Below are 22945 nucleotides of genomic sequence, written 5' to 3' on the forward strand. Positions count from 1 at the left end.
AATGTTTGCCTGTGGCTGCCTGAGTTCCTGCCTCCAAGTTTGATTTCACCGTTACAGTCTTCTAATCAGACAAAAAGTCATTTTTGGTTCAGGAACAACCAAAGAACTTGCAGAAAAAGTCCAGATGAGGTCATCAGAGTTCATCTGAATGAAGGTAAGAGCCTCCCAAAGGCATCTTTAACACAGATTAAATGTCTAATTCTATGACTAAGAATGTTGGGGGGAGGTTGGACCAGCATCAAACAAGAAATGGAATAAGGAGGAGAGGAGTTCACTTGTCCCAAATTAGTACTGATTGAAGCCTACAAATTGATTAACTCACATGTTTTGGACAGTCTTTCATGATATTTTACATCCTAATTAATGTTATTTCTCTGCAATAAAATGGAAAGGCTTACAGTCCACCGTTGTGTAACTGCCTCCTCAGAGGTGGTGAGTATTGAGGTTATGCAGTCTCCATCCTTGGAGGTTTTAATGACCAGACTGGATAAAGTCCTGAATAACTTGGTCTGACCTTATAGCTGACTCTGCTTTGAGCAGGAGGTTGGACTGGATGACCTCCTGAGGTCTCTTCCTACCTGAATTACCCTATGATCCTGTAGTAAGTCTCCTCTTTTCAGAAAACTCGCCTTGGAAATAAACTATTTTTTCTAGCTGTTTTAGAAACAAATATTTAAGTGGTGGGATAAAAAAAAAAGGTATATTGGGTCTGTAATGCAAAGGAAGACAATTATTGCAAGAAGGACCCTAGTTAAGGATGGCCCTCTGGCTTCATACACACACGTTTCCAAGCCTGTTCTAGCAATACAGTATTCAGCAACCATGAAAGTTTAAAGGTCTTTCTTTGAATCTTTTCCTCTGTCTCCAAGTTCTCAAAATGATTTTGCTGCTCTGTGTCTCGCTGCATGTGCAGTGGGAGTATAACACTAAATGCCATGAACCAAGAACATGGAGGGAAGACAGTTGGGTTGGGAGTAGTACTCAGAAGACAGAGAAATTATATCCAAAATTAAATGAGCCATTTCCTAGAATAATGAAAAAATCTAACCAAATCTTCAAAAGGAGGATTGTAACATATCCCACTAATGTTTCTGTTCTTCCTCCTAAAGTCCCAAATGCCACAGCATGGCCAGTGTTATGTGCTTTTTCTCCTGGAATTAAGCTTGTACTCTACATGTATTAAAACCTGCTGTCAGTCTGTATGTGCTGATGTGCTGCTTATTTGTGCTTGTGTTTTGCAGCTGTTCTGTCTTACAGAGGTCTGATCAGTTCATTCTGCTCTCACTTAAAATGAACAAACTAGAATGTCAGAGCAGGGTCCTTGATGAATTGCTTTTTACTGTATTTAGTCACTCATCAGGGTTTTTGGTATCAAATGGAGATTATTCCAACTGCTTTGGTGTAAGGACTTTGAAACAGAAACTCTGACTGAGGTAGAGAAATTCTAGTTGCCTGGGCAGCTTCATGTACCTAATTTGAATGAATGGTACTAACTGATGAGAGGAGAGGAAAGCCAGGAACACTGCCATCCCTGTCCTTTGAAATTGATTCCCTGCCCTACATATTTAATTTCTTCCTATCCGAGCAACATAGGTTTTCTTGTATTTTGTGTTGTTGTTTTGCACATCATGCCCCAGAGTGGTAGGACATTCCTTCAAGACTGCCCTAGCACCACCACCAGCATTTCCCTTTTTCCTCTTTATTTAGTGATGATGGGATGATTAGCTGTAAAATACTGAGAGCTGTACCTCAGAATAGGCATCATATTGCTTCTTATAACTTTCCCCACTGTTGTCTGTATCTCCATAGGTGCCTGATCTCTACCAGCTAACACAGCCCTGGATGGAAGCAAAGCCAGGCTTGTGAGACACTTCAGGACATGCCTTCAACTTGCAGTTGAAAAGGGAAGTTTCAATTGGAGAAAGCACCTCCAGTTTATTATTGCCCTGCAAAACTCAAGTGTATCGCAAAGTGTGAATGCTGTTCAGGTCCACCTTCTCCCCATGGGCAGGAGCCTATATGTTTGTTTCAGAAGGCTTCCCTCTTCAGAAGACTCCTTGAGGCGGAAAAAGTTCTGAATTCATTTTAAACCAACTAAGCCATAGGAAGTAATCACAGAGATTTTGGAGACTGAAATAACTGATAGGTTTTTTTGGAGGGATAGGGTATTTTCCCTGAAACAGAAATTCAAACATACCATTTTAAATTTAAACAAAAATAAAACTGTGTATGTCTAATTCGTAAAATTTAATGCATACACATTATGTGTTCTCCATATAATGCTATATTCATAAATCTATATGTGTGTGTCTAAATATACATATGCATACAGATCTGTATGCATACATGCACACGCAAACTCAAGTGATTCCTGAGTTTGCAGTTGGGTGAGTTGCACATGGAAATTAGGTTACTGAAATCCAACAGGAAACCTGCCTAGAAACATGAGGTGTTTTATTCAGCGTCAGCTGCTTTCACGGGTTTAGGGGTTTGCTATTGCATTGACGCTGCACTCGCCACCGGGTGGCGTATCTGGCTCAGTGTGTGCTAGGAAGCGCAGGGATGCCCAAGCAGGGTGTCCCGCTCTGGCTTTCAGCAGAGAACATCCCACGTGAGGTTTGTCGTGGCTGAGAGAATTGCCGATGGAGAGATCAGATGGAAAGGAAATGAATATATCAAGCCCCTAATAAATATCCTCTCAGAAGGAGTCATTCTCATACCCTAAACTCAGGTGAAATATATGATCAGGGAGAATTTGCTTGTGTTCAGCTTTGCAACTGGAGACACCTGGAGGGAGCTTTACTTGGATGCTAAAGAGAAACTAAGAAGTTGCCATCTCTACCAGGAGACCATCAGGATTCATTCTAGGACTGGAACTTCCTGTCTTGGCTGTGGGGTTCCCATCCTTTGCTTTTGGACATGAAGACCTAGCAGGGGCCTGGTCTCAGAGCAGGCTAAGCTAGAGAATTCTGAGAGCTGTCATGGCTTTGACATGACCTTCTCCTTTGTGCCATGCTACAGAAGTGTATACGCATATGCACACTTGTGTTGCCTTTCTTTTCCATGTTGGCAGCTGTTGAATGTTGATTTTTATGTTTAAGAAATATATATTGAAGTGCCAAATAAATGTGTCAGTGTCTGGAATTGTCTGCTGCCTGCTCTTGGCCTCTCTTCTGTTCTGTGCATCAGCAGCTGTGTGTATCTCTTATTTGTGTCCTTTGGAGTTCAGGAGGATTCACGACAACAGTGCCAGGAACTGTGTCAAAGACTATATTGCAGAGCAGTTATTCCTGAAAATATGGTTCTGGGGTCCTAGGGCACTTGTAATTAAGAGATCATCAGAGCAGTTCAGAAATTTCTGAACACAGGAAGGCTGCTGTTGCCAAAATCCATACATTAAACACAGTAAGGTTTACACCTTGTTGGTTCTCTATGGTCTACGTAATCCAAACCTTGCCATTAAAGAAATGAAACTAGGCAGTGGCTGTGTGAAGAGGGTTCTGCACATTTGAATTCCTTTGTGGCTAAAGTGCTCTGCTTCCTCCTGGAGCTGCTCCACTTAAGCCAGCTGCACTTGCAGCTTTTAACTATGTAAACCATTCATCCTTGTTTCAAGGAAAGCATACAGCCATAGATGACAGTTTTTCTCAGCTCCATCCTCTTTGTGTCAGGGCTTAGTTAGTCTTCCTGGAGGGCCTGAGCTGTGCTAAGCTAAATTAATTCTATGCACTAGGAGTCATTTTGGGTTTGAAGGTATGGCTTATCATTAATCTAAGTCATGTTCTCCTATACTGTCCTCCTGAATTTAATGCAAGTTGTGCTTCTTCTGCTTCTCTTAAAAAATATATATATATATATATATATGTATGCATACATGCTTCCCCTTATCGTACAGGTTTTTCTCTTTAAAAATGAAAAGTACTCACCAAGTTTTGTAACTGTGTGGCTTGTTGGCTTGCCTGCGCGATGTTATTTGAAGCAAATGGTCTCAGCACTATTCTACATAGCTTTCATGCCGAGATTTGCAGCATGAGATGCCTCAGTTTTCTAAAGTGATTATGTTTAATTTAGGAGGTTATTTCAAAGTGCGTTATAAGCCTACTACAAATATACAGACTAAGATTACAGGAAGCATCCTAACAAAACTGGAACCATTAGCAGCTCTAGTACTTGAATCTTCGCAGTTACTTAGTACAATGACAGTATAGCGGTATATGATTTCTCAAACTTTTCTGTGGCGTGGCATAGGGGCTGGTGTAGTTACTCTATTTCACATGTTTGCGTGCTTTTGCAATCAAAGGCTGGCCTGAGGGGACTAGTCTGAGAGATCTGAGCTGTTCTCAGAGTTAAATTCTGACCAATGATTTGTAGGTTAGTTGAGCCAGGGAGATATCACGCTGGCAGCCATCCATGCTTTATAATGTGTTGTGTTACCACTTGGTATAGTTTCTTTCTGTCCAAATAAAACCTAGAACTAACTCCCACTGTCCTGCTGATGCGATGGCTGCCTGAGGCATACCTTTGGCTTGCTTTATTCTCAAGATTTACCACTTTGCCTACAGGCATTTACTATTCCCTTCTTACTCTGATAATATTTCACAAACCTCATTCATACTCTCCCTACCTGGATAATTAGACAGAGCTCTTGCATAATGGTGTATTCAGTTCTTGAAAGTGAAATGGATTGCATTGGGTATCTTGGCATCCTGGGGCGGAAATCTGTTCCTCCCCCATGTTTTATTAGAAGCAGGACTGCTTTAGCTTTTGTGTTTTCTTATAAATAAAGTGCAGATGCTATTGCCTGTTGATTTGTTGTTTATGTTTTTGAAGCCATAGAGGAAAAAATGAAGGGTAGAAGTTAAAGTTAGTCAGCAAAACACTGGCTCCCTCAGAGCTTAGTGAATCTCATCCAGTCTGCCTGTCCTCCTTATTGGTTTAAATGGAGAATAGAAATGAAATGACTTTTTCTCTAGCCATCTGCCTCTGCAGGCTCCCCTGGCACACAAGGAGCTAGAATGAATTAGCAAAGAAATAGCCAATGTCTGTTTAAAGACAGCACCTCCTTAAGCTCTGCCAAAAATAGAAGCATGAGTCACTCATTCTCTTATTCATTGACACCCTTTAGCCCCTTGCATTTTGTAGGCAGTGATGCCAAAAGGAAAAAAAAAAAGACTGATTTCTATTTTTAGCTCAGTAGAAGTTGTTCAACCCTGCAGGCATGTTTCTGATGGGGTCTTCCAGCCCTCTTCTGAAATCATTGCTGTTTTCCTGTTCACATCGCTCTTGGTGCCTACTCTACTTCAGAAGAGGGGAAAGTGATGGTGCCCCAGAACCTGTAGGTCACTATGCATTCAGAAAAACAATGTAATAAAGACTCTCTTTTTAAGTGACTGGACTTTGTTATCTAATTGCAGCTTTCCTAAGGTAAAGCTAGATAATTATGCTCGAAGTCTACCCTGAGAGCTACAAGGTAAGTACAGAGCCAGTTCTAAGCAAAGCCAGCCAGATCCATAAAACGTATGACCAGAAGTGTTATACAGTCATACTAGATAATTACATTTGCTGTTTAACACAGCTGTGGACTTCCCTGTACTAATTTCTTTAAGTCCAGCACCTAATCTTGACTTGAAAATTTCCTGTCAATGGAGTAACTTAATGATCCTTACTGTTAAAATGGAGGCCTTATTTCTATTTTGAATTTGTCCATCTTTACTCTAGCCATTAAATTTTATTATTCTTCTGTATGCTAGGATGAAGCATTTGTTATCAGTTTTATTTCCCTGCTTATGGACTGTGATTGAGGATTTATTTGCTCAGCATACCTTCTTGTTGATTAGCTCTGAGATTTGAGTTTCCAAAGTGTTTCATTATAAAATGTATTTTCTGATTTGATTTTCATGGCTCTTGTCTGAACCCTGTCCAATTTATTATTTTGTTTTCAACTGTAACATTTTAACTGGTAACAATTACTCCAGTAGTGGTCACGCCAATTAAAAATACAGAGGGTAAAATAATATCTCTTTCCCTTTAGTTATTTTCCTGTTTATACACTGAGGACCACATTAGCCCCTTGGCCCCAGTGCTGTATTGAAAGCTTGTGTTCAGGTAATTATCTATGATTACTCGCAAGTCATCTTCAAAACTGCTTCTTTCCATGATAACCCTCAATCCTGTGTGAGCACAGGGAATTGAATGGGGATGGTAGGGTTAACAACACAAAAAAGTTTGTGAGACGCAACGACTTAATGTTTGCCAGGCACTCCAGGAAAAGAACATGAACATTGTAATAATGAGTTGGGTCCATGTTATAGGCATTACAATAAAAGATGTGCATTGTTGGATTTGTTTTACTACATATGAAGACCTTTAATCTTTGCTTGCACTTCCTGTTGCACTGACTTTGATTTGGTTTCTGCTTTGCAGGCTGACAGTTGAAGAGGTAGAATCCCTAGAAGCAGATACGACCAACCGCTGGCATGGAGTCTGCATTAGCAGAGCATCTCCCACACCATCAGAATCTGCAGCCACTGTGAAGTCACTGATTAAATCATTTGACTTAGGATGCCCAGGTATTTGAACACTGTATTTTGTAGTAAAAAAGCCTTCTTGAAGCAGTGAGCAGCTAATTTTTGTCATTTTGTGTCATCTCTTGCTTCTGAATGGATGTTTTCTGTCAGCCCTTGGTGCATAAATACTTTTGTGGAATGTCCGTATGTTAGTGATTGCTGTTCTGACATGAGTGAGAAAGGAGATGAATCTGAAATACAGATGTTTCCATGATTTTCCCCTGCAGGTAGCACTGGACAGAATATCCCAGTTCACAAGGTCCCCAGGAGCCCTCTAAGTGGAATTCCTGTGAGGACAGCCCCAGCAGCTGCTGTTTCCCCCATGCAGGTACAAGGAGCTCTTTCCATCATTGCAGAGTTGAAATGGGTAGATGCAGCATTCACTACAGCATGACACAGCTTCAGCATGCCAACATGCATATGTAGACAAGGGGAAAGGGAAACTCATCTGTTTATTTGCTGTGGAACATCAAACACTGTAGTTCTAACAAAAAGGATCAAAGTGAGTTTGCCTTTGTCTTCAGCTCAGGGGTCTTAGTGGACGGATGTAAACTCTTTGGAATACAGTTCTGAGCTTTAATCACTATTGACCAGAAAAGTAGGTTTTGATCATTGGGAGTGAGTTATGAGAAGCATCAGATTGAGCTAGGTAGTTGGCATGTGTCTTGAGAGACAAGGGATAGTAAGTTCTGAAGATGTATGTTACAAGTTATCCAATAAGTCCATATACCTCTGACTGAGGAGCTCTTACACCTTTTTTTCTCCTGGAGCATAACCATTCTGGAATGTAGTTCTTCTCATGTCATGGCACTGGTTTCTGTTAGTAACTTTCAAATCTATGGTGCAATGTTTTTGAAAATACTCCTTTTGTGAATGACGGAAAAGCAAACGTGCTGTGCTTCCTGATTTCCACCTATACTGAAGGTAGCATACCAACAGACTGCTAACCTTTCTAGGCTAGAGAAGCCACTGTACGTTTTTTAACTGGATGAACCAGTCACTGTTCTAAATACGTCTGTAGATGTTCCGGATACAACCAAAGCCTTTATGAATCCCTACTGAGTAGCTTTAGAGACTGATTGAAACAATGTTTCTTTTACTGAGATTTATCTGTATAAAATAATAAAATAGTTATCCACCTAAAATCAGTTAGCCTCACAGCTGTTAAATAATGCCTCACTTCAAATCAGGTAAGCTTTCATATCATCAACTTCATTTCTTACTTTCTCAGGAAGAGTAGGTTGCTGTCCTTATCTGTTAAGGCCAAGGCCTTGGTGTTTGACTTTGATCATATATTATGCAAAATAAAATTTGCACTGGCATACTGTTTGAAAACTAGCAGGTAATGTAAATACATCTAAAAAGAAATAAATGTCATCCTATCACAAGTTATAACTGGTTCATTCATGCTGTAAAAGACAGTTTATAGGGTGACAAAGCTCCTTGTCCCTGCCTTGTTGTCTGCAGTCACTTCTCAGGAAATTCAAGAGCTGTTTTACTATCTTTCAATTGTGCTGCTGATTTTATTTATATACATATATGAAGCAGCTTGAGGTATTTTTCTAGTCTAAGCCAACTAGGATCTGTTTACTAAAAATTATGACCCATTTTGTCCTAAGTAGGGTCAAAGGGGAAGCTACTAGAATTATATAAGGAAATTTCCCTCTGAATCTGGGGAAAAACTAGTTGTGAGGCTAGGGCATTAGGGGAGCGTTCTGAAGAAAGGGGTGACTTTGAAAGAGTACTTAGCAAGCATGTGAGCACATTTCCTTCAAAGAATCAGCAGAGGAAGTTTAAAGAATGGGATTAAGCAGATGTCTGCGAACCTTCTATTAATGCCTGCCTGAGCGGGTATTAATGCTGAAAGCTGGCACAGGGGCTGCAGAGACAAGAATCCTTCTGGTCTGATTCAAGATGCTGGGGACAGAGGCAGTGCTAGGAACAAAATTTCTTGCTTTGGGTTTGTGACACTAGATTATATTTGGCAAAAGAAGAACCTGTGCAAATAAAAATGAGAAAAGTATAGGAACCAGTGTATTACCAACTAAGAATATTTTCCTGTCCTTTTATTTTTCACAACCGTTTAGACAGCTCTTTGTACAAGCAGATACCTTGCGGAAAGCTTCCTGTATCCCTCCAACTGCTTTGTGGTCTTGAGATAGCAGAAGTATCTCTTCTTTTTGCTTGCCCATTTAAGCATGATGGCTAGTATTTCTTGATTGTTTTTGTACATTTGTTTGTTTAACAGAGACATTCTGTTTATAATAATGGAAAACCAGCCAGCAAAGGAGTTGCCAGACACACAGATCTTTCAGACCTTCCTCTTGCAGGTAAATTGCAGTAAACGCACAAATATTGCCTCTGTTGCCAGCAAAAGCTTGTCATTAACACTTTGATCCTGTCTGGGCCATTTGTCCACTTCATGTATGGTCAAAGGAAACATGAAAAAGTATCTTTAAAGCCTCTGTTTTAGAGATCTTACTAATTTTATGTTGCTTCCATTCCCATCTTTATCATAGCCTTAGGGGAAAAAAAAAAGAAAGAAAAGAACGGAAGTACTGTGCTTTGCCAACACAAACTCGCCCTCTTTATTCCAGAATATCCATGGCACCTCTCTAATCCATGAAGTGGAACTGGAGAGGATTAGATTTTGTTCAGCATGTATGTATCTGGAACAAATCCAAAGTACTGTCTTTTGGGGGTTGGTTTGTTTTTAAATTGGGCTTCATTTGAAATACATCAAACATTTCAGATACAGATGCAACTGTTTTAGGAGCAGTCAGATTTGGGCTTGAAATAGTTTGTTTTGAGAGTTCTCAAGAGATGCATTTATTTTTATTTCACACTTTGCTTTTGTTCTCTTGTCATATAATATTCTTTTCTACCACTGCTCCTTTCCTCTTTTCTCTAGAGCCCTTTGTTTTGATTATCTAGTCCTGAATATAGCTGTTCCATCAGATTACTCATTTTTTAAGGCCAGAAGAATATTATATTCCTCTAGCCAAACCTAAGTGAAACAGCAAGAAGGGACAAAAAATCAGTCATAACTCCTTCAGTGGTAGACTGGGTCTTCTGCATTAGTTTGCTAGCACAAGAGAGAAATTAGAACATGTCTTCATTTTTAGATTCTTAGATAATCTGCTAAGATTCCACTTTCAACATTCAAAGATGAAGAGATAGTGGATCTGAACAACAAACCAGGTTATAGGATGAATGGTAACATAAGCAAATAACAGCATCCTGTCTGTGCTACTGGCTTCTCCTGCAAGAGTAAATGCTAAGAAAGCCAAAGTTATCAATGGAACAAACAGCATTTACTTATTTGTGTCAGTTAGCTTCCAGAAAATGTCTTGCATGAATATGTACTCTGATCTTAAACAGTATGTAAGACCATTTTAATCTCTATCAATTTACTGTATAGAGAAGTAATCTGTCAACTGTGTGTAATGTAATGCCAGTCTCTAGTGATAAATATCCCACTTCAGGCTGTGTATACTTGCTATTATTGTCCTGTGGGCAACTGTTCTGTGAAAATCTACTGAAATAAACAGGTATTTTATTAGCCACTATATGGTAACAATTTATGGTCCCATATCTAACAAGTTCCCATATCTACAGCTTCTCATTGTACCTGTGTTTGATTTAGTTCCAGTAATCCTCAGCAAAGGCCTACTATAAAGGCTAAAGGCTTACTGTAATAGCTCTGGTTCCAATCTAAATAATCCTAGAAGGCAGTTGATGCAAGCCCTATATAAACAACACTGAATTAAAAAATATCCCCAAGGAAATTCAGAATGAAGTAGTCTCCATAATAATAATCTTCTGGCTGGTTCCATCTGACTAGCATCACAACAGGGTCCTGTGAGGTCTTTAATATGACCCAAATGTTACATTGTTGGGGAGGAGGATGGATTACTTAGTAGAGAGCTGATTTTTGGCTATGATCTTTTCAGTTAGAATCAGAAGTTTACTGGTTCTGTCCTGGAATTTCTAGCAGATTTTTGCTGCCAGAAATAAGTTAAAGAAAGTATATGACTCTTGCAGGTGAGACTCAACGTACAAGGCTGGATACTGTTATTTGCACCACTTCAGGCACTACTGTATAATTCAAGCCAGTAACCACAAAGTCCCTTTGAACAGTGCAAATAGATGGAGCTAACAGGATGTGATTTTCCTTAATCATGTTGCATATTCTTCATATGATTGATTGTTCACCCACGTCTCTTTCCAAAGGGCTCCTAATATACCTTTGTCTTCTTCCTCTTCTCTTTGCGGTTAGATGTTTCCAATAGCCTTTATTCCTATCTGGCATCCTTTCTTCTCCTTGCCTTTCTTGTGCTTTCAGCATGAATGCATCCTGACTGACTGGCACAGAATTTTCTAATTGGGCCATGCCATTAGCCAGTCCAATTATGTTAATCACAATTTTAAAATGCGTGTTTTGGCCATCCTTAAAGGCTAGTGAGAAACCTACATTCCTCTTTATAATGTTCAAATTTTATTTATTGATATGCCTTTATGGTAGATCTCTTTCTCTAAACAGAATATTCATATGGTTAAGACAGTCCCAAAAATCATTCACTGGATGCCTGTCTGATTGGTGTGGCTATTTACATTTGAGACATTTGGGAGAAACATTTGAAAACTCCCCATAAATCCAACAGAAAGAGGAGCTAGAAAAATCATAAACACATGGAGTGTGTAGTGGAAAACTAAAAAAGACATGAAAGCAGCTTTCTCTACTGCATTCAAATGTCAGAGAGGTGATACATCAAAATATTCGTACACAGAGTGCCTGTGGAAATACTGCTTCTGAATAAACTCACCTGGTTTGGAGGTGAGGGTCTCCCTTTGCATGAAGTCTAATGTTTCTGTTTCCCATCTTCCAGTATGCGATGGTTTAAAAATATATTATGTGCTACTTCTTATTTGTTATGGATTCATTGTGCATACAAAGAAGGGACAGGGGAGTGGAGGGAAGGATGGTCCTGACTGAGCAAGGTATATGCAATCCAGCTCAGCAAAGTTTTGCCAAAGGCCCAGTTACTGTACTGGAGACAGAATCTCCTGCGACTTGATTCTGTCCTTTTCCGTCTGCACTCCTTAGTAGATGGGAACCTAGCAACCCTTTCTGCTGTGCTAGAGAAGGTGCAGAACTGCCTATAGCTCTCAGCAGCTGCAAATGCTGCTTTTGTCTTACCACTTTCAGGAGTCAAAGCAAGGGCAGCTGCACACCTATGGTTACCATACTCCATTTGAAATGATGTGTTTATTTGACAACTGCTAGTACACTCCAGCTGAGAAGAAATTTAGGACTAATTCAGTGATACCAGGCATTGCTGAAGCTAAGATGAGGAGAAATTCACAACAGGGAGTTAACTGAAAAGGAGGAGAAAAAGTTGATGTTGATCATTCTGTTGATTTATTTATACATATGTATATACATATACACATTTTTACACACACGCACACACACATATATATATATAAAATAAAAATACAGATGCAGTTGCTAAGAATATATTGCAACTTTTCAATGTCATGTTAGATAGGATGCCAAGCATGAAGTGATAATAAATGCTTTTTACTGCTGGCTTGAGCTGGGTTGTATTCAAGTGGTAAGAGGCTTTCTTGTTACAATTCTACTAATGGCAGAAAAAAAATATTATAGTAGGGCTGGTCAGTCATCTGGTGAAGATATTTGGGGATCAGCTTTTGAACCTTTAAGACTGTAGATTTTGGTATTTCCCCTCATTCACCTGAGGCCCCTACCCCCCAGCAGGAGTATCAATCACAGGAAACCAGGCAGTCTGTACTGTTGAAATCATCAAAGCCATTCCTTGTTATGATCACCTCTAATCTGCTCAAGGTTTCCTAGCCCCATGTGTGTTTAATGAACAAATGAGTACATTTGTTTAGAATCAAAACAACAGACTACATATTGTGTGCTGGGTGGCAGGACAGTGATTAATCAAATTCCCCAGACTGCAAACTGACAGCTTTTTTTTATTCCCACAGACCTTCTGAAGGGGAGAAATGAAGAGCTGAAACCAGACCATTACCTCCGCAAAAGCCCCTCCCTGGAATCCCTGAGCAAACCCCCTATGGCCTTCAGCAGCAGAATGCTTACTTCCACCCCCAGCAGCTTGAAACCCCAAAGCAAACTCAGGTACCAGCTCAGCTGTCTGGGAAAAACAGCGTGCTGGAAAGATTGACAGCATTACCTGGCACCAAGATAAATGTTCTAGTCTAGTGGACCCCTGTCACTAGAGGAAACACTGCTGGCTACTCTGTCCAGTGCCTTCCCAATCAGATAGATGTGTTCTGAGTTACCAGGCTGTGAGAGCTATGTCATGTCCAAATATAAAAATTCAGATTATAATAACCACAATTATCTATAAAATGAACAATCAATATAAACTGTGGATAGCAATTTTTCAGGAGTTACTTACTGTTCTATGCTAGAATCCTGTCATACACTAGTGGTCAAACCCAACTATTGTAATGCAGCTTTGCATATAATTGTGAGTTAAAGCTAAAAGCTTTTCTGTCTAAGGGAAGGCTAAAGTATGAATTTAGACACATAATTTTCTTCTGCTTTGGGAAAACATATTTCCTCTGATCTCCACCGTTTCTCCCAATAGTAGAAGCTGTAGGGTGGAGACAATGCAAGTGTTTTGATTGTTGGCCTTTAACTGTCCTCTAGGCCTTGGCTGCAATACAGCTTCCAAATTTTACAGTTTATTGAAGAACTCATTCTGCAGCAGCTTGATTGGGTGTGAATTTGTTGTTCCATATTCTTTAGGTAGCTTCTTTCAATTGTTCACCCTAAACCACAGTTTTCCATGTGTAAAGCAAAGAGGTTACTTGAAAATTTAATGTGTAAAGCTGATGAAAGTAATAGCAGAAATGCTGGGTTAAAACATACCATCTGGGGGACATACTCTCAAATATCTATGTATTGTTTTTTAGCTGTCTGTATGTAGTGATACCAACTGATTTGTTTCATTTGAAGACAAATATAGAATGTACGCTCTGAAAGTTATCACGGTTAGGCTTCCATTTAGGTTCTGTGGTGCCATCCTGCTTTGTCATAGGGATATGATTTACAAACTGAAAAATAAAAGGGAGACTTCAAGCATATTTATCTTCTTCTCCCTTGTCCTTCCCTGGATTAGTGTGGAAAGAAAGGACCCATTGGCAGCCCTGGCCCGGGAGTATGGCGGTTCAAAGAGGAATGCTCTGTTGAAATGGTGCCAGAAGAAGACCGAAGGTTACCAGGTAATCTGGAGAATAATTCATCATTATCCTATTTGTGTGCAGTAAGCAGTGTCACTTCAAAGAAATATGTGCATTTCAGTCTGCTGCTGTTTACATGTTTACTTCTACTGGACATTTCCAACCTCTTCCTTTCTTCAGATTTCTTTAACACTGCGGTCTCCAATATTACGTGGTCATAAATGATTCATTTACAAATGCTGAAATACTTGCTGTATCAAAGGTCACTGAAGGTAAGAAACAGTGTACACAGGCAGCAGCTCCAAGCTGGGCATCAATTTTAGAAATGGTGTTTTAGTGTTTTTTTTCTATAGGCTTCTGTGCTTTGCTATTGTGAGTGCTTTTTCCTTGGTCACTTCTGTAAAACTAAATAAATATTTCCTCCTGTGACCTTGATCAAATACAGCTTGCTACTTAGGGCCCAGGTCTTTGTAATCAGCTGGAGCTCAGCAGAATTATAGCTTTGTACAAAACAAATTTTGATTGCTTAAGAATGTGTCATTTCTTTGCAGACTGATTTTCACTGCCAAACAGGCACAACGACTCAGCCAGTTCTTGTATGTCCATTGCTGCGCTCATCCAGCTCTAGCTGGCGTTTGTATACAGTTGAGTTAGACCTTTGGCCTTGCTTGTAACTGAGCTGTAGCTGGCAGTTATAGACAACAGTTCATCCTGTGATATATGCTGGGTGTGCAGGATATTCTTGGTTTGATATAATGTTGAGATTTTTCTTTCTTAAGAATAATATTGTTTGTTACTTAGAGCAGAAGACAAAAGCATTTGTCACCACATGATATGCACCCTGGAACAAATCTTTAATAAAAGCAGAGTCTATCTTTTAAAGTAAATAATGAAAATTTTTTTTTTCACAACTAGCTCTAATGAAACGTTGTCTGTACCAGTCAGGAGTTTTGAAGGAAGAAAGACAGTAGCTTTCCCTTTAAATAATCTGATCTAGAAAAGTTTGAGTTGTATCATGACACTGGCATATTCATTTGACTCAAACAAATTTCACAGAAGGACAGATATCAGAGAAGGCTCTTGGCTTTATACCCACCTTAGGAGCAATAAAGACAGGATTAGAGTTTGGTCTCCGATCATGCATTATTGCCTGAAAGGCTATAGTGCTGTCCCCTAAAGTTGCATCTTCTGTGTTGTGTTGGATTTATACATATTTGTGTCTCAGCTTCTAAAATTCTCCTGGTCTTTGTTTAGAAGGCGTAGGGGGAACATTTCCATCCAGTCCTCAGAAAATGATTCATGAAATACACCTTTTCCAAGTCTAACTTCCATTAAGCCATCAAACTCATCTCTTGAGTAAGAATTTCTCCCTACAGTGTTGTCCAGTTTTGTTTTAAATGTCACATATGATGAGCTTCCTCCACTTCTCTTAAAACAGTCTAGCTCATCAGAGTTCACTGTTCGAAGCAATCTTTGAAAGGCAGCCTATAGTTTCCTTCCTCTGATTGCATCCAGGCAGGACTAAGGGTACAGCTTTTAGAAGTTATTATGTGGCTTTGCAAATACATAGCCCTACCCTGATTCTGCAAGTACCAAATGGGCACCAAGAGCGACAATTATTGTCTCCCTGATAGAAAAGAGAAGGAGTTTTGTTTTTCTGTGCTGAACCCAAGTACTGGGGCCAACTGTGTATCAGATAGCAGGCCACCCAGGAGGTATGCAAGGCAGTCTGGGTCTATTTGTTTTTCCTTTTGTTATTAGCCTCTAGAGGAAAATATGTCCATGGTTCAGAGGACAGTGGAAGTCTTAGCTTTATATGTGGCTGCAGGAGTAGTGTTGCTACTGACATGACTGTCCAGATGACATTTAAGAAAAAGCTTTGTCATTTTGGTTCCTTCTCTGATGAGGCTCTCCTCTGTTGTTACTCTTTCTGAAGCAGCAGAATGAGTTTCCTGCAGTTTTCAGAAAAAGCAGGTATAGCATTGACAAACACCGCATGAACCAGGAGAGTATGAGGAGTTCAGACTGGGAGGCAGTGGAGGGCTTTATTGCCCAGAGTGAAAGATCTCAGAGCAGAGATTAGACAGACGAACAAAAGGACAAACAATGTATTGATTTATGGTGAGAGTCTCACCGCTCTATCCTCACTCCTTCATCTAGAGGCATTATCTGTTGGACATTCCTCCTCAGATTCCCATTCCCATCATGCTCTTTGCAGTACATTCACTAACTCTTCTTGAACTTGCTTTTCCCTGACCCTTGCACTCTCCTGATAGGGCTGATATTAAGCTCCACAGGGAGTTTTTATCATTCTTGGGTACAGAGAGCTGGAGTGGAGTAAAGAACATCATCCCCCTTCCTTCCTTGGCTGCTGCACTGGTGGGAATGAAGTAATGAACTTCACCAAGCAGAACCCTGGTGACGTGCGTGACTTCTTTTCTGTATGCGATACCCGTGTCTGTGAGGCATCATCTGTGCAAACCTCCAGTATAGTCTGTTATGTTCTTTCTGACATGAAGCCCAGGACCACAGGTAGCTTTGGATGCCACCGTTTTCAGCTCCATGATGCAATGGAAATGGAATGAGAGAATAAAGAACATGTCACTTTGCTGCCTCACTTCATTTTTCAGTGAGATTGTGTACTGCCCTAAAGGTTTAGTATGAGTCTTTCCACAGCTCCTGGTTTGAGTGTTTGAGGAAAAGGTAGATTCCTTTCTGTCTGAATTATGGAGATATCTTGTTTCATCATGTAGTATGAACAAAATGGATTAGAATAACAGATTCTCTCAGTAGCAGTTACCATCCACGTCCCAGATTCACTGAGGAAGGCTGGATTAGTGACCTTGGAGAGTATCTGGGGATAAGATCTAGGGAGCAGTGCACAAGGCTCCACTTTTTAAATGCTTTAATCCATACAAGGCTTATACTATAGATAGAAATGTACGTCCTCCTGCTAATGGCATCTATCGTTGCATTGACTACAGTGGGAACATTCCCCAGCTTTGAACTTCAGTGCCTTCCCCAGGAGGAAATCTCATAAAACATGAGAGAGACATTGGAGGGGGTTGAGAGGGTTTGATTTATTAAAAAAAAAAATTGCACAAGTTTACAGTAACTGAGGGGAAACATGAAAACATCTATGTGTCTCTAATCTACTATGGCATTTCTAAGATCTTTATTTAAGAGGTGATTTGATATCAAAAATGAATGAACACTGAGGAGAAAGAATAATTGTTTAAAAAATGAAAATAGAAGCACTGAAAGGAAAATAAAGGTGAAGTTAAGTTTAATGACTAGGAGAAAAAAATATGAAAGTGAGATCTCAAACTATGGCATGATCTACCATATGAATTGCAATTGTCATATTTCAGTGTCTGGGTGAATGTTATCTGGCATTTTGGGAACTGATTTTGAATAACTATGCAGAGCAGGATTTAAAAAATCTTAGCAGTAAAAAGAATTATAGTGAAATAAGGCTTTGGGCTCAGTGGCTTTCTGAAAAACTTTCTGGAGGAAAATGTCCAGATGGAAAAAACCCTCTTAATCTAATGTATGTTCATCTATAAGAATTGTGCACTTGCACATGGTCTCTCTTGCTAGACATGCATAGACTGTTCCTTCTGCCTCTCTGAAGTTGTTGACATCATGGTGTATAATGTAGGGTGATGAGATGACCAGACTTGAGAACTGCTTTTGTGGCTCTGGATCTCAATTACCACAGGTCCTTTAGACCACAAAGCCTGCTGAGAGTAAGTTATTTATGTTAAAATAGCTTTTTCTGTTGTCTTGTTTTTTTTTCCATCTATTTAAAAAGGTTATATATCATAGCAACAGTGTGAATTAGAAATTGGGTGCTTTTTTTCTAATAGGCTCTGTTCTCATGAGTCTTAACTCCTGGAAACTGCTGAGAGTCATTCGTGTTGCATTATTATCTTCCATAATCATATCATTAGTGACTGTGGTGTTATTTAAGTGCCCTGGTTCTGCTTGCTCTCTGTGGAGACCATTTGTCAAGGGACCAAAGCTCTCTAGACTGAGTCTATTACTATCCACAGATGTATTGTGAAAACACAGAACATCAAGAGGCACTTAAACCGTGATCATTAGAACTGGGGATTATGGTTTGTGCCACACATACCTTCTCCAGACAGGGGAGGGAATTGCTGCCATGTTAATGAATACGGATTGCTTAGAAGAACTGTTTTCACATTTTTTCCAAACACTACACATCCAGCCTATGGCACAGAGAAAAAGAGAATCTGAGACTGACTCTTTTCTCCAGTGCACCATCAGGGTTATTCTTTTTATCAAAGTTATACTTGGTTTAACAGGACCCATCTGGGATCCACTTCTTGAAGAACCACCATCTTTTGTAATAAAATTATCTGTGCAGTTGTCTTAAGTAGAGGAATGCTAAATAGAAGGAGACAAGGAATGCTCTAAAATTGGCAAAGAGGAAATGGCTGCTATACCTCTGAAGATTTTTATATTTCATGCATCTCTACCTGTGCATTCAAGGCATTGCATTACATTATCTCCCTGACTGTGACGGTGTCAGTGCACCTTCTTGTGGATAGTGGCAGTGGACATCTTCAAGAGAAGAGGCAGTGCTCACCAAAAGCACTGACACCAATCTGAGATGACTGATAAGTGTCTTATTGGTATTTGTGGGACCAGCCTGGGATCAGATTTCAAAATATCTGGAGGAATCTCAACGGCATGCAGAAGCTACTAACCAGAGCAATCTTTAGCCTAGCTTTCCTGTCATAGAAGTTGATTCTGGAAAAAATAATTCCTTAAAAATTTTCTGCATGAAATACTCTTGCAACTATGAGCAAAGCTTGAAGAAAATGATTTGTTTATTTCAGTGCCTTACTTATAGTCACTTGAGTTTGAAGTAGGTCCCAGGAACACTGTGCAGTTTCAGAAAGTACGCTTAGGAGTGTCGGAACTATTTTGAGGTCAATACTCTCAGACATTGTATTGTCTTCCTTTTGTTTAGTCTAAATTAGCAAAGTGTGAAAATCGGTATGCCCAGCAGTTCTGAACATTTCTGTCTTTCTGTCTTTACTACATATATTTATAAAAGTACCTTTCCTGTACAGTGCTTCAGCTAACTATTCAAAAAGAAGAAAAAAAAAAGCCACCCTGAAGTATTCCTACTATTATGGCTATTCTAGCCTTGAGAGAGAGAAATCAGAAACAGGTTACTTCCAAACATAACCTAAAATGCATTAAGTGTACTTCTGAATGGTCTTACTACTAGAAGCATAAAGCTGGTATATCAGACCATGCAAAGTTCAGTGTCTCTTCTCTGTACCACATTCTGTGTGTAACAGGGATGCAAAAGCCTGGGGAGAAAAATAAAGGCTGTGTTGGTATTTGCTGTTTGTCAAATAATTATAGAAGAGACTAGTTGACTAGTGGTTTGGCAGTGGATATGTAAAACTTTTTACCCTTTTAAATCCAATTCAAACTCAGACTAATAGTAGCTTTTTGTTTGTGAATTTGTGGCTTTCTTTTTCTCACAGGAATTTGCATCCCTTTTCTTTTTTGTACTAGCCAGTATTTCCTCCATATCCTCTCTGTTCTCAAGCTCTATTCCCCTGCTTCCTCCCATATTCCACGTATTTTTTTGACTGGTTTGCTGGCCGGATGAGATCCAGCACACACAAAGATGTACAAATCCCCAAATCTGTACATAAAAATTTGTACGTAATGATATACAAATGCCCAAGATGTACAAATCCAGACAGACTGGTGAGGAGGTAACATGTTCCCTTTGGTCAGGTGGTCATAGAGCCCATGCTCCTCATTAGAGAGGTCAGCTGCCTCTGCTGCTAGGCCAGCCAGCCAGGATGCCTGTTTTTTTGGCTGCTGGTGGACCAAGTAGTTGTATTCAGAGATGGCAATTTATAGGAGATATGAAAATGGCTTCCTGACTGGTTGTACATTAATGTGTCCATGTTAGAAGATTTCTTCCTTACTCTGGAAACTAAGAGCTATATTTAGAAGCAAGTCAGTCATCTCTTTGTATGTCCTTACTGTGGGTAGCTAACAGTAGCTTTTCTACTTAAACAACTACTATCTCAGTCTTTTTTGAATCTAGACTCAACACTTTGCCTCACTTCAGTTATGCACCATCTTGGACCATAGAGAGCAGACAGGGACTCTAGTGCAAACAGTACCACTGTCTTCAGGGTTGGTCCTCAGGCTGGCAGTCTTAGTAAGGAATCAAGGAGCTTAATGGGACAAGAAAAAAGAATCGGCCTTCTCAATCTCTGAACCTGGGCAGAATATAATATCTAGGACTTGGCTTATAATCCAATTAAACACTTCCTTTGACACTAACATAATGGAGCTTAGTTGTAAAGCCTTGAGCAACCCAACAGAGCTGTGTGCTGTCCTAAAGAAAGAAGAAAAGAATCCATTTGTTTCTTAATCACAAGATGTGCATTTGGGTATGGTAGCAATTCTCTTATCCTTTTCTACTTTTTTTGTGTTTGTGTCATCAAGAAGCAAAAACTGTTTCAATACACTCCAAAGTTGTATCAACCTCTTTATCTTAAAGCAACATTAACCAGGTTTCTACCTTACTGTATAACTAATCATGAGAAGTAGTTAAACAGTGACATTCCATAATTCAGCAGTAACACAGAGGAGTGGATGTACAAGTTTTCTGGACACCTTTTCAAGTATGGCCTTTCAAGCAGCAAAGACAGGAGGTGAATCCATCTGCTGTTGCACACAGTTTATATGCAGCTTGGAAAGGCTGGATTCCCACAGTACTGTGATCTTGTGTGCTAAGAATCAGCAGCAAAACAAATAACTTCCAGTTTATGTGATGTGGGTGAAGAAAAACACTGAACAAAACCCCTCCAGAGTTAAATGGCAGCCATCCATTCATTCTTATGCAGAGTTCATAGCAGAGTCACTCTCTTCTGTGGAGGAGTGAGAGGTCTCCCTTCTGCCACGCGAGCCTGCATACGTGAGATTAGAGGTTGTTGGCCAGAGCCTGTGGAGTAAGGAGGAAAAAACTCCCTGTCTTAATGTTTACCAAGACTGTTAATGCAACATAGTTCTTCTCTCATGGAGTTACTGTAAAGTACTACGTGCTAGCACATCTATTCTGGTAAGAAGGTGTGTGTGCTTACTAATGTCACTGCATCCACATTTGTTGTAGCATTATGACAGTTAGAAGGGGGATATGTATACACTACTTTTTTCCCAGGAAGTTATTTGTGTATTCTGTGCATTTCTGAGAACTGGGTGACATGTCTGGCTCTCTTTGTATTTCTTTTTCACAAGAAATTTTAGTTCTGTGAAGAGGATGCTGATTTCAGAGAAAGTTTTCCCATCTATGCAAAAATTTAAGGGAGTGTTAGTGATAGCTATTGAGACAAGAGGGATTACTTTGTGTTTAAATAAAAATTGACAATAAAGGGGTCAGGAATTTTGCTCCCAAGTCTGCTCTGGACCAGCTCTGTGGCCTTGGCAATCTTGCAAAATATCATTGCCCTGATTTCCCTAGCTGTTAAAGTAAATAACATCATTTCATTGAGTGATGATGAAGTTCAGTAGTATTTGTAAGGTGCTTTAAGACATTCTGATAGAAGGGCAAACTTGTTGGGTTTTAATTACTGAGAATATGGGCTTAAAATTTCAAGATATTCTCAGTTCTTTTCCAGAATAAATTTTTTTATTTTTCTAAGTAAAAACACTTATATGAATCTGTACATGCAGTTTCTCTGTAAGTCCCAGCTGGATCCAGGGTTGGCTTTGGAAAATAAATACAGAAGCCAAATCATGGCATGTTGGGAGTAATCAGGTTAATTACCAATGTGCGAGCCCCCTTCACAGTGATGCCAATGCATAAACATGCTTCTCCAGTGTAGCCAAATAACTTGAGCCAAGTTCTACCTTTTTTCACAGAAGGGCTTTATCCTGTAAACAAATACAAATCTTTTGATTTGAGGGATAATATAAGTGCCCATGCAGCTCTCTCATGCGTAACTTTCTGTCCTGCTGGGTAATTTTAAAAATAGCATTTACATTCTATCCATCCCAAAGTCCAAGACTCCTTGCTCATGTTGCCTGGATGCAATGACAATCAGTGAAAACACTGAACTTATTGGTCACCAGCTGGAACAGCTCCAAACCATGAATTTAACTGGGAGAGAGCAGAGCCCTGCTACCTGCTCCACGAATATCCTTTGCTGTTGAGACCTCTCCCCACCTTGTCTCCATCCTTTACTGAGAGCTGGCAGGAGTCTGCAGCTTACCCCTCTGCCCAGGAATTCTAGGACACAGCTAATCTCTGCACTATCAATACAGATAATTAGAAATAACTGTGGGAGCAGTCAGAGTGGTCATTAGCAATTCTGCACCAGGGCTCCGGGCAGGAAGTAGCTGTGCTACTGGCTTGGACACAGAGGGGAGCTGGTTCCTCCCCCTCCCTCCCTCCCTCCCGCTTTCCCCAGCGTGTCTGTGTGGTGCTCAGAGCTGTGCTGCTGCATCTTCGCTCTTGCAGCCATGGGAATGAAGGAACACAGCCCAGTCTGTTTCTTCTCTGTGGCATTCAGCAGTGGTGTCATTTATACAAGTGAGTTGGTGAGAAAACTGATTAGAAGTGTTAGTTGTGTAGCAAGCGGTGAGGTGGCTTTCAGCAGGTGAGCAAAACAAGTATAATTTATAATGAAGAGTGGAAAAAAGAAAGGTAGCAAAAATAAGAACTCATCAAAATCATATGGGTTTATTACAATGGGAGAACTGCCAGATCTTATACTCCTGCTAGTTCTTGGTCTTGTTGCGTAATACACCTCTGCATCTCTGCACATAACTAACATTTGTTTTGCTCACTCACTGAACATGACAGTGGTGTAAATTACAGAACTACCACTCACACTTGATATATATCTCTTGTCACTATTACCTCATCTCTGAAATGGTACAGAGCTGTCAATCAAATTGCTTCTACTTATACCTTTGGTTCTATATGTTTATATAAGAAAGAGCTAGCTCTCTGTGAACTCATCATTAACCATTCTTTCTCTACTTCAAGCAAAAGCTGGGTTGCAAAGTGATAGATTAAAACCCTAAATGAGGAATATATACAAAAACCTGTTATTTAATTAAATTAA

The 22945-nt window shown here is 39.8% G+C and overlaps 1 protein-coding gene across 1 annotated transcript in view; it reads left to right on the forward strand.

Moving 5' to 3' along the window:
- The window catches only part of SPECC1 (sperm antigen with calponin homology and coiled-coil domains 1), an 84507-nt gene that overhangs the window by 51368 nt on the left and 10194 nt on the right, over positions 1–22945 (forward strand). The window contains exons 8-13 of the mRNA XM_013953885.2: positions 5451–5470; positions 6424–6569; positions 6794–6894; positions 8815–8896; positions 12585–12735; positions 13745–13847. Coding sequence (XP_013809339.2) covers positions 5451–5470; positions 6424–6569; positions 6794–6894; positions 8815–8896; positions 12585–12735; positions 13745–13847 — 603 coding nt within the window. The remainder of the gene's footprint in view (positions 1–5450; positions 5471–6423; positions 6570–6793; positions 6895–8814; positions 8897–12584; positions 12736–13744; positions 13848–22945) is intronic.

The sequence above is a fragment of the Apteryx mantelli genome, chromosome 22 (assembly GCF_036417845.1).
Source record: "Apteryx mantelli isolate bAptMan1 chromosome 22, bAptMan1.hap1, whole genome shotgun sequence".
Taxonomy (NCBI): Eukaryota; Metazoa; Chordata; class Aves; order Apterygiformes; family Apterygidae; genus Apteryx; species Apteryx mantelli.